Here is an 18,039-nt window from a genome sequence, read left to right on the forward strand (position 1 = left end):
CCTCTGCATTACTGACATGCTGAGTTGACAATTTTTTGTTGCAGGGGGCTGCCCTATGCGTTATAAGATGTTAGCACCATCTGGTAGCTTCTACTCACTAGATGCCCAAAAGCAACCCTCCCCCTAGTTTATGACAAAGATACTGCCAATGTCTCTAAAGGACACAATCAACCTCAGCTGAGAACCGCTGCCTTAAAAGGTTCAATCCCCAGCCATCCCCAGAAAGCAAATTGAGTTCTCAGAGTGCTGATCCAGTTACCTCCTAAGAGCTCCCAGAAATGGATGTATGCTGAGAGGGAAGAAAGTGTACGCCTCATGGCACTGAGGTTTGGTCCTGCCATACTTTGAGTAAGGAGACTATGTCACTGACTTCAAACCAGACCAGCTACAGGACAGAGAACTATGCAACCCAAGAGGAGAAGATGACTCCACATTTCTCAGATTTCTTCCTTCTCATTTGTAGCCTGAGTGAAGAATAGAGCTATTATAATATCCCTGATTTCCCAAAGGGAACTAAAAAGAAGTGGAACTATTTATTTATTCATTTACTGAACAAATACAGATTGCTATTTTCAAGTAGACTTCAAAGTACTGGAAATACAACATAAAAGGACACATGTACCTCTTTAAGGAGCTTATGGCCAGTTCACTGGGTGGACAGATGTTAAGTAATCACACACATACTAAATAGAATGAGGTAATGTAGGAGGTAGTTTCCCTTCCCGAGTCTATGCAACCTTTAATGGAACCAGTGTTAAAAAAGGGTTGTGCTGTTCAGTGGCTGCTGTGGTGTGGCTCCATCAGTGGGGACAGAGGGATAGCTGAAGACAGGCCCTTCCATAGGTCCATATTCAACTGACACCTTGGGGACAGGTGTTCTTCAGATGCTCATGTGTAGGAGCTGAGCTTTAGTGGGCTGTAGTAAGCTACAGATATAATGGAAAGGGGGGAGGCAACGCCTACCCTTCCTTTTCCCCTCTCTATCCCTGCCAAGATTGCCTGGTTACTCCCCAGAAGCACAGACATCTGAAATCATTCCTGACAACAATATGACAGCTGAGGATATCAGGGAAAAGAGAAGCACCGTGGAATCCCCAAAGCAGAGTTACTTCCGACAGGTGAATCCTAAAGCTGGAGAATTTGCTTACTCTACAGACAACACCTTTGAGCAGGAGATTTACTTTGGTAATAATAGCACTGAGTCCTGTTTGGGGGCAGAGGCGGGCATGGACCAAGGAGGTGGGGGCAGCTGGAGATAGGAACAGGCATGGTTGGGGATGAGAGGCCCTGGATGCCCAGGGTGTTCATGGTACATCCTCCGGGCACTAGCATAGGAGTTACAGGGGGTTGGGCAGCATTGATTATCTGGTGGAGAGCAAATAGTTCTCTCTTTCCCCTTCATCCCATTAAGGAGGGAGTGGAGGATGAGGCTGTAATGTTGACAAGAGTTAACTTTGGGAACACTCTAGCTCTTCTCTGTCCACTCTCTTCCCTTCCCTCACTTGGGTGCTGAGGTGCTATGTTGGAAAAAAAAAATCACAAGCTTTGGAGTCAAAGCTTTGGGCTTAAGTCTTGGCCAAGCCCCTTTTTAGTAACCTTCAGCAAACTACATAATCCCCTAGTGTTGGAAACCTTATTTGTAAAACAATGTTAACAAAAATGCACTTTGAGTACACAATTATAGTGTTTCTTGCCCAATGGCTGGCACATGAGGTGTTCAATAAATGCCCATTATCTTCCCCTTCCACCTTGCAATCTACTTTAGATGCTTGTGCTTCCAAGGTACATGATCTAGATCTGTTCTTCTTTGACACCCCATCTTGTTTCTAAACTGCTGTCAGCTTGGTCTTTTTTTTTTGGTACTGGGGTATGAACTCTAGGCCTCACACTTGCTAGACAGCCCTTTATGTGATTTTTTTTTTTTGATAGGGTCTTAAGAACTATTTGCCTGAGGCTGGCTTTGAACCATGATCCTCCTGATTTCTGCCTCCCAAGTAGCTAGAATTACAAGCCTGGATCAGTTGGGTCTTCTTTTTTTCTTTTCCCAAATATGAATATGGATCATATGGTCTTCTTATGGATCATATGGGTCTTCTAAATGGGTTTAACAAAGCCAGGCACTGGTGGCTTACGCCTGTGAGGCTCATGCCTACCTGGGAGGCTGAGATAGGAAGATCATGGTTCGAGGCCAGCCTGGGCAAATAGTTTACAAGTCCTGAGTTCAAACCCAGTCTCACCAAAAAAAAACTATTCGAAGGTATTCATGATTAATTAAGTACCCCTTCTTCAGTATCTAGCTTTTCATGGGAGACAATACCTATTAAGTTAGACAAGTTCTACCTTACTGATGGAAAATGTCATCCTTGGCTTCTAGGCCTCTATGAAGTTTCTCTATGAGGCCACCATCTGTGAATTTTTTGAGCAACAAGGATCCTAGGGGCCTAGATTAGGGAAAAAGAGACTCAATGTTTCTTTGTTCACAGATGAAGTACAGATCATCCACCAGACTGGTGTAAAGAGGGACCAGATTCTCCTGGAAAACTTGAATCAGTACAATAAGCAGCTATCTAAGGTCTTCCCTGAAACACCAGAAAAGTGGAGTTCCCAGCCTGTTCCTGAAGCACGTAAGCAGGAAGCCAATAATGGGGAGTGGGAGTGAAGTAATGATGGAAATGTGACTACTACTTTAAGGTTCCTAGCTCATGGGCTGGGGGCACTACCAGCAATGAGGAAACTCCCAACTAAAAATCATCTCATAAAATTATAAAATACTAACTGTATGTGGAAGGAGCCTTGTAAGTAGGAAGTGGACCATACATTCAGTTGGAATTAGATATAACTTGGGTGTCACCAAGTAGTTTAGGACCAATAACACAGGTCTCATCTTAATGCTTCAGGTGAAGTACACCAAACTTCTTACTGTGCCCTATTCCTTTTGGGGAGAGGGAGCTCTATGCTCCCACTCCACACTCAAGCTCATTTGTGCCTCAAGCCCTAGGATCTTCCTTTAAGTTTCTGATTCCTAAGTATATTATTCTTCATCTGTAAGACAAAGATGGTAGTGGGAAAGAAGGTGACCAAGAAATAAGCTTGTGAAACAAAATGTGCCCATCCTCAAACAGATGATGTCTCCATTCCCCATGACTCTTTCTTTTCTTTGCTGCAGTCCCTGTTCAGATGAGTCCTCTGGAGTATAGACACTAACAGCAGTAGTGAGACATTCTTTTTCACACCAGCCCCAAACCTCTGTCTCTAGTGCTGCCTGGATAGGCAATGGCTACTAGGATAAAGGAGCTGCTGACAAAGGCAGCTATAGGCAGCTTCTCCAATACACATTCATTTCCTTTGTTGAGGATCACAGCAATAATGCAATAGAGAAAGTACCCAGCAAAGCCTCAAGTTGCATCTTGGTAAGTAACTTCTGGAGCTTCAGCTGCCTTCATTAAGAGAGACACTAGCCAGGTGCTGGTGGCTCATGCCTGTAATCCTAGCTACTCAGGAGGCAGAGATTAGGAGGATCCCAGCTTGAAGCCAGCCCCAGCAAAAAGCTCTCGAGACCCTATCTTGAAAAAAAACAATCACAAAAATAGGGCTGGTGGAATGGCTCAAGGTGAAGACCCTAAGTTCAAACCCCAGTACCACAAAAAAAAAAAAAAAAAAGAGAGAGACACTAATCGTTCCTATAGTAGGACACTTTTGCCATGCTTAGATAATTTTGTGATTTTGTGAATATATTTCATAAACCTTAACTGCTGTACAAACCCAAACCTTATTATTACTCTGCTACCTCCCACAAAAGCAAACTCCATTCTGCTTGGCCTCAAGCAGAGAACAGGCAAATCTGTACAGACAGAAAGTAGACTAATAGTTGCCAGGAGCTGAAGAGATGAAGGAATGCGGCTTCTTTTGAGGATGAGGAAAATATTCTAAAACTAAATAGTGATTATAGTTGCAGTTGACTATACCTATCATACTGTACATTTTATTTTAGTTTTGTGATACTGGGGATTGAACACAGTGCCTTGAACTTGCAAGCACTCTATGGCTTGGGCCAGGCCCCTCATCTTACATTTCACACTTGAATAGGATGAATTTTATCATATGTGAATTCTACCTCAGTAAAGCTCTAAAAAAAAAAAAAAAAATCTAGCCAGGCACTGGTGGCTCATGCCTGTAATCCTAGCTATGTGGGATGCTAAAATCAGGAGAACAGCCAGCCCAAGCCATTTGAGGCCAGCCCAAGCAAGAGGTTCTGTGAGAACCCACCTTCAAAATAACCAGAGCAAAATGGACCGGAATGTGGCTCAAGTGGCAGAGCACCTTCTTTGTAAGTGCAAAGCCCTGAGTTCAAACCCCAACCTCTCCCTTCCACCATACACACACACACACACACACACACAATCCAGTCAGGTGTGAGGCCAGCCTGGGCTATACAGTGAGATCCTGTCTCAACAACAACAACAAAAATTGTCCATGGTTCCTTCTGAATTCATAGAGGCTTCTCCTGCCCACCTGGCTTGCCTACAGACACTCCTCCCCAGTAGTGTTGGATACTTGCCCTCCTTCCCAGGATAGGTCATTTAATGAGTTGATGCTATAGGAATTTCACATCAAACCTTTTAAAATAGTATTTGAGGGACTGGGGACATGACTCAAGTGGTAGAGCACCTACCTCGCAAGCAAGAGACCCTGAGTTCAAACCCCAATATCACATACACAAACACACACTCACACACACAAAGTATTTGAGATTGAGTTGGGGGAAATAAAGTCAGAATAGTAATATATACAAACATACCTTCTTATAACCATTCTATTGGTCATCTCAAGGAAATCTCAGGGAATGGAGTTAAGTATGAAAGAACCTGGTTGGAGGAAACAAAAAAATTCCTGAGAATAAATATGAGGGCAGATTTTTTCTTTTCCCTCCCCATTTTGGTTGAATTGAAAAACTTAGGTGACAATCTCTTTAAAATGATGAAAATTCTCAAGATAAGTGTACTTGTTATTAGAAAGCCTTTAATTCATCACAGTATCTAGAGTTTTCCAGGGCTGGTGGAGTGGCTCAGCAGAGAGACTCAGCCCTCATGATTTCATGGGGGTAGGACCACTTGGAGAATATGTGCTGTATAGGCATGTTTGCTAAACTACCTGGGAATCTCACAGGACTCTTTACATTAGAAGAAAGAAATGTTATTGCCCTTCTTCCTCAAAGGAAAGAACTGATTCAGAGCAAATCTAAAGATGTTAACAGTTGGAATGAAATTTTGGAAAAAAGAGAAATGGCTGACAGTGACAAAATTAGAACCTGAGACTGATAGTAAATGTGGCAAATAACAAGTTTAATAATTCTAGAAATGTTTGATCTATCTTCCCTTCCTGTTCTGTTTTCTTTCTACTTTTAATTTTTTGTTTTTAAGATAGTATCATGGGCTGGTGGGGTAGCTCAAGTGGTAGAGGGCCTGCCTAGCAAGCATGAGGCCCTGAGTTCAAGCACCAGTTGTGTAAAAATAAAAAATAGAAAAAAAAAAAAAAAGACAGTACCATGTAACCCAGGCTGGCCTTAAACTCAAGATCCTCCTATCTCTGCCTCCTGAATTCTAGGATTACAGGCATGTACCACCATGACCAGTTTAACACACAGCTTCTAAGAGAATTTCTGAATCTGTTCAGCACCACAGAGAACATTAAAATCCAGAAAGCATAACAACTATTACCATTTTTATATTTCTACATATAAACTCTCTATATATTTTAAAAAAATTTTTTTTCTGTTCTCAATTTGTTGTTGTTGTTGTCTGAGTCAGCATCTCTCCATATAGCCCAGGCTGGTCTCAAACTCACAATGAAATCCATACAGGCCCCTTAAGTTGAAATCTTGCTTTAGGCTCTCAAGTGCTGGGATTAAGTTTCAAATTTCTAACTGCTATTTAGCATAACTAGAAAAACTCAAGGGATGTTAAAAATCTTTAAAATTCCTTCCCTCAAGTGAAAAATAGTAAAAAGAAAATTCATGATTGGCAGAATGGCTCAAGCAGTGAAAGTACCTCAAGCATGTGGCCCTGAGTTCAAACCCTAGTACCACCAACAAAAAAGAAAACTTAATAAATTGTCAATTACACTCTAAATTGCAAATACCGAATTTCATAAGCAAACCTTATAAACATATTTATGTTTCTGAGGATTTATTACACTTAGAAAAAGGTTTGTATATGTCTCAAAACAAAGAACTTTGGTTTGGTGTTAATAGGAACGGGGGGGATGCTGGCTGGGACAACTATGTAGCAGGCCTGGTACAATCAGGTGAGAACTCATGCTGCCTGGTTGCACAGCTTGTAAGCCTGTGAAAGGAGCCCTGCGCTGGACTGCTTTGCCCACACCGGTCAAAGACCTGCTGCTGCAGGTGGGTGAGGAGGACATGACCATCAGGACCAGGAAACTGAAGAAGCAGGCAAGTCCACTGAAGGAGGATGTGACTTGGGAACTGGCAGTTCTACAGAGGATGCTAAAGGAGTGGAAGACTGACTGGGCACTAAGTAAGTTAAGGGAGGGCCTGAGATAACAGTGCATATTTCTGAGGATCTCACCTTGGACTACTGTTTCCCAACCTTTGAAAATCCATCCTTCTAGACAGGTGCCAAAGGCTCATACCTGTAAACCTAGGTACTCCAGAGGCAGAGATCAGGAGGATCTCGGTTCAAAGCCAGTCTGGGCAAATAATTCAAGAGACCCTAGCTCAAAAAACCTATCAAAAAAAGAGCTGGTGCAGTGGCTCAAGGCCCTGAGTTCAAGCTCCAGTACTATAAAAAAAAATCCATCCTTCTCTTGTGAAATATAAAAATCTGGTTGCCTCATTAAGGCTGGACTAGATAGAGCCTTTCATATAGTAGGTTACACCCACCTATATTCTTTTTTGCTTGGACAAGTATTAGTTCAATAATTTGTAGAAATTCACTATACTGAGAAATCTTCCTAGGCAGTAGAATCCTGTCTTACGGATTTCTGAAACATTATGCTCAATAAATGATGCATGAAGGAAAAGTCAAAATATGGTGCCTAAGCACTGGACATATAGAGATCAAAAGAAACTAGTTCAGTATGCCCACCCGCCAAAAAAAAGTATCACACCTGGAAAATGATAACCACATAGTTAACATTTGTTGTGCTGCAGATGGAGCAGAGTGGCAGAGCACTTGCCTGGCATGCACAAGGCTCTGGGCTCCATGGGTGGAGGGGTGTTAACAATTGTTGAATTTTATCTTTTTTATTTTTCAATATGCTTTGGTATACAAACTTAATTTTTTTGGGGGGGTGGTACTGAAGTTTGAACTCAGTACCTCATGCTTGCTAGGCAGGCATTCTACCACTTGAGCCATTCCACCAGCTCCAAACTTTCTATTCATTCATTCATTATACTGAGGATTAAACACAGGGCCTGGATCTTGCTAGACAAACCCTCTACTAGCCCTCTGAACCTCTGTTATCTTGTTAGGCATTTTGTAAACCACTCTGTCTAGTTAACACTTTTAAACATCAAAGTAACTCAATATAAATGAGAGATTCGCTATGTTGCTCTGGCTGGTCCTGAACTCAGAGGCTCAAGTGATCCTTCTGCCTCAGGCTCCCAGATAGCTGTAACTATAGATGTATGCCATTATGTCTAGTCAACCACTTTTTTTTTTTTCAGTACTGGGGTTTGAATTCAGGGCCTACACCTTGAGCCACTCCACCAGCCCTGTTTTGTTGTAGGTTTTTTTGAGATAGTGTCTTGCAAACTATTTGCCTGGCTGGTTCTGAACCACAATCTTCCTGATCTCTGCCTCCAGAGTAGCTAGGATTACAGGTGTAAGCCAGCACCTGGCTCAACCACCGTTTTTGACTTTTTATTTTTCAAGTGATTACAATGAAAAATTATTTAAGCAAAGAGCAATAGGATATAGGATGAGATTAGGGGCAACTACCTGAGAGGTACATGGATCATCAAAGAAATAACTTCAAGGAGCCCTTCTCTGAATCCTTTATTCTTCTGAACTAATGTTTTGCTTGAATTATCCTGGGGAAAGGGGATTTCTTGTCACCAGCTCATAGCACAATATCTAACCCTCACCAAGTGGTTCTCTTCTTATTTCCCTCACTGTGACATAGTCATTGAGTGGCGCCATGAGACACTGGAGAACCTTATGCAGGGTTTGGTAGCCTTGTATGATGACATTCGGATCCAAGCCATCATCACATGTGCCACAGCTGCTCTGGAAAGGCCCCGGTTTACCACTGACCAGAGGGACTCAGGTGAGAGCTAGGGCTGAGCTGCTTGGGAACATCTGAAATTTCACAAAACCGCAGAACATCTGAACTGGCAAGGACCATGGAACTTATCTTATCCAAGACCATTTTACAAATGTGGAAAAGGCCCAGAGAATGGCCTGAATACCCACAGCTTATCAGCAATGCAGATGAGATGACAATTTCTGATTTCTGAGCAGAGGGTGTGACTCAAGTGGAAGAATGCCTGCCTAGGAAGCACAAGGCCCTGAGTTCAAACACTAGTACCACCAAAAAAAACTTATGACAAAAATGGCCATGTGCTGGTGGCTCACAGTGATAATCCTAGCTACTTGGATAATCCTAGCTACTTGATAATCCTAGTATTATCACAGTGATAATACTAGCTACTGAGATAGGGAGGATCATGATTTGAGGCCAGTCTGGGCAAATACGTTGCGAGACCCCTTCTCCAAAATAACCAGAGCAAAAACACACTGGAGGTATGCCTCAAGCAGTAGAGTGCCTGCTTTTCAAGCATAAGGCCATGAGTTCAAACCTAATCCAATAACAACAATAAAAACCCCTGATAAAACACATGGGACTGGAAAGAATTATAAATGAAATATAAATAGCTGACAGACACCATACTTTAGGCCTCCCTAAATGCTGCAGTTTATCATAGGCATGCCCTTTGTGGATCCTAAAACTATATGGAGTTGCTACAACAGACACTAGCACCTACTGAGCTTAAGTTTACCTACAGTAAACTCCATGCTCCTGAGCTGTCCAAGAACACTGAAATGCTAGGCAGCCTCAAGAACTCTGGCCAAAAAGAATGCCTGACACTTTGCCCTATTGACAAATTGTGCTTCTGTCCTATAGCCTCCTGAAGAATGTGTAGCCTAGAGTCCTGGGAATCTGAAGGTTTATAGTAAACCTAAAAGATTCCTTGGTAAGTTCTGGAAGAATACCTACCTTGTCTAATTTAACCAGGGTTGAAAGACTGAATGAGCCAATACGAAAATGGCAGAGCACCACCTAAATATAACTCTATTATTGTAACAATATAAAGCTAAACAGTTTGATTTTTGTCACTAAAATTAATAGTGAAGGTCATCATAGCCTAGCTGGAAACATCTGTCTTTGGCTTCAATACCAGAGGCCTGATGACAAAGGATCAAGAACTGGCATAGCAGCACAGACATGAACTCTAATCCCTTGTGCATAAAATCCTGCCCATCATAGGGGCTCAGCTGAACTGTGATTATATTAAGAAACAGTAAACACCTGCAACTTGAGACTGAGCAGGTCACCATGTAGCCTTGGGAAGGAAGCTGTGTTTGAGAGAAAAGCAGAAGGCTAATAATACTCTTACCTGGCCTTCTTTTGATCACAGACAAGGGGACTATAAAAGTCCCACTTATCCAGGACTTGCCAAAGGCTCTACAGCCTACCTTGGAAGCTGCTCTTTGTGACAAAAATGCCAACGTGAGGATGGCAGCAGCAATATGTCAATATGCAATACAGTCACATAATCCCCTTGCCCAGGACATCATGAAGACTGCCCTTGTGAAGGGTGAGTAACACTGTTACTTCTGACCTGGGGCTATGTGCTAGGGGATATCTCACATCAGCTTTCCTAGTCTTTTCTTTTTCACTATCATGCTCTGTGTTGCATTGGATTCGGGTTTATATTAGAACATTCAGAATTTAGTTCCTCGCCCATTCTTTTACAAAACAGGTACCATGAAAACAGGTACTTGGGCTAAGCTTTTCATAAATGCATTTGATTAGAAACCATGCCCTAAAATTTATAATAAAACTGGACAACCTGTTAAGTGAAATAAGCCAGAAACAGAAAGACAAGTACTGCATGTTCTCTCATATATAGAAGTTAAAAAAAAAAAGTTGATCTGAATGTAGAATATTGATTAGCAGAGGTGTGTGTGGGGGGAGGAAGGCAGAGGATAAAGGAAGGCTAGATTTGATCTGTGCATGTTATAAGCATGTACTGAAATATCACACTGAACCCCATTAATACATGTTGCCAAGCACTGGTGGCTCACGCCTGTATTCCTAGCTACCCAGGAGGCAAAGATCAGGAAGATTGCAGTTTGAAGCCAGCCCAAGGCAAATAGTTCTCGAGACACTATTTTGAAAAAAACCCAATATAAAAATAGAGTTGATGGAGTGGCTCAAGTGGTAGAGGGCCTGCCTAGCAAGCCCTGAATTCAAACCCCAGTACTACCAAAAAAAAAAAAGCAAGCAAGCCAAAAAAACCATATTAATCAAAAATTTGGGAGGTGAGGATATAGCTCCATTGTAGAGAGCTTGCTTAACATGTACAAGGGCCTGGCTTTAATCCCTAGCACTGCATCTCAAAATGCCTCTTATTTAACCTACTTTTTTTTTTTTTATTACAGCACTGTGATTTGAGTTCAGGGCCTCACACTTGTTAGGCAGGCACTCTTATTGCTTGAGCCACTCCACCAGTCTAAGTCTAGTTTTTTTGTTGAAAAGATGATGTAACAATAAAAACATTCTGAACACATCATGCTTCCACTTTCTCCATTGCACACAGTAATGGCCAGGCACCGTCAGAATTATGCAATCAAAAAGGCTGTCAGCTGAGAAGCCCAAGGTACCTAACTGCTGAGAGATGGGCTATCCCTGCCTTTGGGCAGGTAGAAGACAGAGAAGCTGACTGGCTAACTAGTTTGGCCTTCTGCTTAATTCCTGTCTTAGGAATACCTCCCACTCTGACCTCCCCAATCACTAGGGGAGAAACAAATGCAACTCTTAGCTTGGTCAGAAGTGCCTTATGGCTCTGTTACTTAACAATAACTTTTAGGATTTCATTTTTCAGGTTAAGCCTTTCAGTTGGTATTTTGATATGCGCCCAGTGCCAGCAGCTCATGCCTATAATCCTAGCTAGTAGGGAGGCAGAGATCAGAATGATTACAGTAAAAGGCTAGCCCAGGGAAAAAACAAGACCCTATCCCAAAAACACCCAGCACAAAAACGGGCTGGTGGAGTGGCACAAGTGGTAGAGTGCCTGTCTAACAAGCATGAGGCAGAGTTCAAACCCCACTACTGAAAACAAAACCTTGGTATGTCCTATTTAAATGTGGTTTAAATATGGAATTGGATTTCGGCAGAGTTCAAACCCCACTACTGAAAACAAAACCTTGGTATGTTCCATTTAAATGTGGTTTAAATATGGATTGGATTTATAGATTGAGTGGGTCACAGGGAAGATAGCAATCTTGGGTACAATGCAAAGGCTGTTCTCTCTGGGAGAAAACAGATTATTTTGGACTCATTTTTTCAACCTACCTGTGGCAGGTAATAGTGTGGACAGCTGGGCTGCAGCCCAGTGCTTGGCTCTGGAAGGTGTTGCCACTTACCCAGTGATTAAGAGGATCCTCTACCAGTTGTTTAACAAGAATAATGAAGACACCAAGCAGCAGTCTTGTATCCTCCTGAGATATCTCAGTGGGAAGACAGTATGTATCCATTATAGGGTCAGAAAAGAAAACTACATTTTGAGAACTAATTGGGTCTTTGCAGTCAGTGAATGTAAGGAATCCAAAATGCAGGTGGTTGGGTAGGATAATCTCAAGATAGGTAAAAATTCACTGAGGTGGCTTAGAGGTATATACAGGGAGATGTGACACCAGATGGCTGAGGAAAGTGAGTAGTAGGTTGCAAATGGTTTCTAACAATATGAAAGAAGAGTTGTGAAATTTGGAAATTGCTTTTTTTTTTTCGGCAATACTAGGATTTGAATTCAGGGCTTTGCACTTGCTAGGTAGGTGCTCTACCATTTGAGCCATGCCTTTAACCATAGAATTTGCTTCTTGATAGAAGGTTTACCATTGAAAACCATCCAAGACCTAAATTATGTGTTTACTCACATAGAAATGTGAAACTCACAAGGTTTGAGGCATATACAAATCATTTTAGGGATAAAAATAGTTAAAAGTCAGGAAGTTTGAAAGCCTTTGTTTTCTGTTCAGATTATTAAATCTGTATTTTGTTTTCGATTTATGATCCCAGAGTCAGTTGGCTTAGAGGAAGGCATGCCCCACCTCTTATAAACCTACTCTGTCCCTTATAGGGACATGTATATCTCATGACCTTGGGACATTAATTATGTTTGGATGTCATGTTAGGATGTAACTTCTTCAAGGTTCCCGTGTCTCTAAAAAGTGATCATAAACATCCATACAATCTTCCATTTCCAGACCCTGATACATACCATGCTTGCTGTGGAGCTGAATAGCTGTCAATGGAAGGACCGGATTGTGGCCTGTCAGGCTTTTGCTCAGATCAATGGAAATGTCTGCTTGGTAAGCCTCTTGCTTTGCTTCCAGAATAGAAAGCCTCAGCAAGGCTGGTTAGGAAATCTTTTACTTTTTGCTGCTATCTAGTATCTCATTCTCACCAGATAGATCTCTGATGCCACCTTGTTACCTCCTACTCATAACCCAGAACTATTTTCAAATATCAACATGTCCCTCTGTGACTTAAGCCAGGTGCATCTCAGTGTGGTGACAATCCATCAACTGTAAGGAAGTCACAATGAAATAAGCACAAAAACTAAAGAGAAAGAGCTCATAGATTTGTTTTTAGTAATTTGACATTACTTCAATTTTAACACACTTTATAAAAATATCAGTAACATAGTTCCATCCAACCCCAGCCCTAAAATTGTCCTTCATCACAGTTTGAGAAGCACTGACTTGAATGACCCAACAACCCAACTAAGTAAGTGCCTCTGCTGATTCTCTGAATGCTCAGCATAATCTGATATCAGGTAGGGGTGAAAAGAGAGAGGTTTCAGACAGGGAGAATTGCTTGTATACATTTACACCGTCATTAACTACAACTGTAGTAACATCTTCCCCCTCCTCCCATAAAAGAAGTACACTGATAGGGTGACCAACTGTCCTGGTTTGTCCAGGACATGGGACTTTCAGTACTAAAATAAAAAAGTCAAACTGGAAGGAACTGGTCACCCCCTTAAGTATCACTTTCAAATTTTAAGTCTCTCACATAGATTATGTTGGCCCCGACACTATTAAAAAGTTTAAAGGATGAGCTTGGGAAACACCTGGTTCCAGTCCTGGCTCTAGTACTCACCAGTGTCAAAGCCTCCACTGTGTGAATTGAAAACAGTACTAACAACTGCCTTACTGGGTTGTTTGGGAGATTAAGGAGAGAAAAAAAACCAGCCCAATACCAAGACAAAATTAACATTCAAAAAATGACAGCTAATTATTATACCTGTTTATAGGATATGAAAAGTAAGCTGATCCAGCTAATGTGGAATGACTGGAATAAGGAAGTAAGGCAAGCAGCTGCCCAAGCACTTGGGCAAATGAGTCTTGGGAAAGAGGTGCATGACACAATCAGGTAAGACCTAGGAGCGGTCAGCATGAAAAAAACTCTTCTGAGAAACATTTAGGGGATATAGGATCCAGCCAGCCAGCACTTGTTGAGCTCCTTTGTATGTTCAGCATTGTACTACATCCCACTGCAAACAGTTCATTCCCTACAGAAATTAATGATATGGCTAGGGAAAGAAACCTTGAATGCCCACTAGGTGCAAGGCAATGTTTTGGGTATTTGTGAAAGATTAAAAGTATGGCACAATTCCGATGAACACGGGCAAGATACAAAAGTGATTTATTAAAAATACCAAATCATATTAAAACAAATGGCATATACAACTGCTATCGAAAAATTGAGTACAACGTGGGTTGAGGAGAGGGCCAAGTTTCAGAGACTGAAAAGTCATTTTAGACTGGGAGATAATTGCCCAAAAAAGGATCACACATGGAAGAACAGTGGAGAAGAGACTTGACTGTCACAAAGGGTAAAACTGACACTTACTTTTATTCAGTCATTCAACACAGTTGAGTGCCTAGCATATGCAAGGTACTAAGGATTCAAGTATATAAGACAGCTGTGGTTTCTACCAAATGAAATTTACTTTAATGGGCAGAAGGCAATAGGAAAGGATGGGGCTAGATAGTAGAGAGCCTACAGAACTAGAATTTTATCCTGAGGAGGGGGAATTTGATAGGCATGAAAGTTTAAGGAGAGAAAATAAAAGCCTTTTGTGCCTTACAGGATTAAGTTGTGTCAAGGAAATTCCCAGGAACGTGTAGAGGCTCTCACCCTAATAGCTGGACTCAAGCTCATGACCGCCAAACTTCTCCCCAACTTTCTGCACTGCTTCTCTGATGACTTCGTAGCAGTTCGGCAGGCAGCCTGTTTGGCAGCAGGTGCCCTGAAGATCCAGAACAAAATGGTGAGTCAAGGAAACATGTTCTCATTTTTCCTGACTGACCACAAGGGAGCATCACCTTCCCATGTTGTGCACAGTACACTCAACATTCTCTGAGGACATAGAATGAAAGAGATCAGAGCCACATCGATCAGTAAGGGCCATTTAGCTACCAGCTAAACCTCATGCTGTAGTATTCCTCTAAATCTTGTTCTCACCTTAGTTAACTAGCTTCTCATTACCTGGGTGCTGACAAGCTTTTGGGTCAACTCCAGGGAATGGAGTCATAATCTCTAGTTATTAAAGGAAAACCTGATTGAAGTATTCAAAAGAATTCTAGGACTGGGGGTGTAGCTCATCAGTAGAGTACATGCACAGCATGAGCAAGGCTCTGAGTTTCATCCCAGAAACACAACACAACACAACACATACACACACCGAAGTCTGTATGGCCATATATGTGCTCAGAAAAATCCACAGAGAGCAGGTATAAGCTGGTACTTCAGGCAGAAGTGATAGGTCATTTTCAGTTATAGCACTTGACAAGTGGGGTCCCTATTTCTAGTTCATTCTAGTGCTGGCTCTCCTCACTTAACACTTTTTTGCTCATCCCAGGTACTTGAATGCCTCCTGAATCTGATGCACAGAGATCCTTACTGGAAAATCAAAGCTTTTGCCATTCGAGGTATTTCAGCAGGATAATGGCTCCAAAGCCTCAACTTTAAATATCTTCCCTATGCTAATACACACAAGGCCCAGAAACTCTCTAGTAAGGGGGTGGGAATTTCTCAGAAGGTCCTTGCCTGGGAGGGGAAAGACTTGCTTTTTAATTTTTGGTTAGCATCCTGAATCTAAATCTAGGTCAAACATGTTAAGGCAAAGGGCAGATGAGACAGTCCTGCCAAAAGAATTAAGGGTAAATTCCAAGGAGGCACCCACTACTGGTTACACCTTGCTTTTGCCAGAGGTTTCAACTATAGCACTTTCTAAAAGTCAGACCAGATTCAACACTGCTTAGGATTAAGAACCTGATCTCTGACTTTCCTAGTTTCTTTTTAGGATCTTTGGTACTGCTTCTCTTTTTGATATGGTCTTTGGTAGATGCCTAGCAGAATCACAGCTAGGTAAACCCGTGACCATGCTAATCTTCCAAGTTATCTGTCCCATAGCTCATCCCTAAATAGGCAAATTACCCATGTTTACATCCTAATGGACAAGGATGGGATAAGACACCCCCCTCTTGGAAATGATTTTTGGAAGTAGTATTTCACTATAACCTATCCTTAAAGGTTTGTTTTGGCAGCACTGGGGCTTGGATTCAAGGCCTCACATTTGTTAGGCAGGTGCTCTGGCCACTTGAGCCACCACCAGCCCTTTTTTGTGATGGGTTGTTTCAAGATAGGGTCTCACAAACTATTTGCCCGGGGATGGATTTGAACCTCAATCCTCCTGATCTCTACCTCCTCAGTAGCTAGAATTACAGGCATAAAAAGCCACTGGTGTTCAGCTTACATTTTTAAATTTAAAAAAATTTTAGCCCTATAATTCTAATTGTAATTAACTGCCATTCAAAAAGGAAGATATTGTTTGCAACACTGAATTTATTTCTGGATGCTAGGATACAAGCAGTTTTTCAGTGACAGTGGAATATGCTGTCCTCTCACCTTTGCAGCTTTGGGACAGATTGGGCAAGTGAGTCCCCAGCTGACAGATCTCCTGCTCTGGGCTATCCACTACGAAGAGTCACCAGGTGTACGACTGGAAGCTTGCCGTAGCATCCTAGCCCTCAAACTTCAAGGGGAGCAGGTCAGGGACACATTCCTAGACGTACTGCTCCTGGAGGACCATGAGGCTGTTCTCAAGTAAGTGCTAAACCTCTGCTCCCTGCCACTACCTCCTGGACTGCCAACTCTCTCATCCTTGTCCCCTGAATATGCCGTCTTTCCAGGCTCCCTATGCCATTCACCTATTTACTCAACTAGGTGACAGAAAATCCAGCTTAAATTAAGATTGCCAAACTCATGTAGTGCATGTGCTGTTTCTTTCAGCCAGTTTTTTTTTTTCTTTTTTAAAGGTACTTGGATTTGAACTCAGGAATTTGTGCTTGCTAAGCAGGCATTTTACCACTTGAGCCACACCTTCAGCCCTTTATTGCTTTAGTTATTATTACTGTTTTTAGATAGAGTCTTGTGCTAGTCATGGACTGTGTGATCCTCCTACTATGCTTCCTGCAATTCTGGGATTACATTTGTATGCCATTATGCCTGGGTTGTATGAGATGGGATCTGGCTAACTTTTTTGCCTGGGCTGGCCTCAGACCACAATCATCCTGATCTGTGCCTCCTGAATAGGTGGATGGTTTTTAAGTTATTCAGACAGTCAACTAAGATTTATTAAGCGCCTATTGTGACAAGAGGTTTTAAGAGTAAAAAAGACTGGTTTGAATTCCAGCTCTGTCACGCAATAGCTATGTTAGCCTTGGGAAGGCAGTCAATCTCTCTGAGCTCATTTTTTTCAAATGCAGGTGATAGTCTACATTACAGGGCTATAGTGGCAATCAAGGAGATGACATTTACTACCCATCATAAAGGTGTTCAATAAATAGTTACCTATTAATACCTTCAAATATATCACTTCCCAAACTGCACAATATCTGAATAAGCTAAATGTGATTACCATTTTCACGGAGAAGGCTCAGCAAAACTGCAGTTAGGCCAGGCACCAAGAGCTCATGCCTACAATCCTAGCTTCTCAGGAGGCAGAGATCAGGAGGATTGCGGTTCAAGGACAGCCCAGGGAAAAAGGGAGACCCTAGCTTAAAAATACCCAACACAGGGGCTGACGGAGTGTCTCAATGGAAGAGTGCCTGCCTAGCAAGCATAAGACCCTAAGTTCAAAACCCAGTACTGCCAAAAAAAAAAAAAACAGAAAAAGAAAAAAACCCAAAGGATTAAAGGAGACCCAAAAATGACCTCAGCACAGATTGTTCACCAAGGGACTCAATGCTATTTACTGCCATGTGTGCACAGCTCTTTCCTTGCCCAGATATCATCAAACCACAAAATCAACTAAAAGAATCCACCTTTAGAGTTGGGCATGGGTGTGCGCTTGTAATTCTAGCACTCAGGAGGCTGAGGCAGGAGGACCTCAAGTTCCAGACCAGCCTGGGCTACACAATGAGACCTTGTCTCAAAAACAAGACCACACTAAAAATACCCAACACAGGGCTGGTAGAGTGACTCAAGCATGAGGTCCTGAGTTCAAACTCTAGTACTGCAAAAAAAACCAAACAAAACCCTGCAGTTAGAATTTAGGATTATTGCTTGTATCTTTCAGGGAAATTTACCAGGCAATGAAGATACTCAACTTAGAAAATGAAGGAAATCAAGAAATGCTTCAGGAGATCAAGAACAGGGTAAGTGCAAACTGTTTAAAAAAAAAAAAAAAATTCGGGACTCACAAGAGTTCCAAAGACCTTT

General features: G+C 41.9%; 2 protein-coding genes across 4 annotated transcripts in view; one reads left to right on the top strand and one right to left on the bottom strand.

Moving 5' to 3' along the window:
- Riox1 (ribosomal oxygenase 1) overlaps positions 1–18,039 on the bottom strand; it is a 34,956-nt gene that overhangs the window by 11,632 nt on the left and 5,285 nt on the right. Inside the window, exon 3 of one of the 3 annotated variants that reach the window (XM_074067588.1) lies at positions 4,799–4,865. The gene's annotated coding sequence lies outside the window, so the exon portion shown is untranslated. Of the gene's footprint in view, positions 1–4,798; positions 4,866–13,939; positions 14,564–18,039 lie in introns of those variants that run through there. The other 2 variants (XM_074067587.1, XM_020171303.2) reach the window with 2 other exon arrangements.
- Positions 1–18,039, top strand: part of Heatr4 (HEAT repeat containing 4) — a 38,594-nt gene that overhangs the window by 1,269 nt on the left and 19,286 nt on the right. Inside the window, 12 exon segments of the mRNA XM_074066960.1 lie at positions 995–1,185; positions 2,484–2,624; positions 6,333–6,536; positions 8,146–8,289; positions 9,662–9,841; positions 11,611–11,771; positions 12,513–12,617; positions 13,565–13,683; positions 14,404–14,584; positions 15,176–15,245; positions 16,233–16,422; positions 17,897–17,975. Of these exon segments, the coding sequence (XP_073923061.1) occupies positions 995–1,185; positions 2,484–2,624; positions 6,333–6,536; positions 8,146–8,289; positions 9,662–9,841; positions 11,611–11,771; positions 12,513–12,617; positions 13,565–13,683; positions 14,404–14,584; positions 15,176–15,245; positions 16,233–16,422; positions 17,897–17,975 (1,765 nt within the window).

Source organism: Castor canadensis, chromosome 3, assembly GCF_047511655.1.
Source record: "Castor canadensis chromosome 3, mCasCan1.hap1v2, whole genome shotgun sequence".
In the NCBI taxonomy this organism is placed as follows: domain Eukaryota; kingdom Metazoa; phylum Chordata; class Mammalia; order Rodentia; family Castoridae; genus Castor; species Castor canadensis.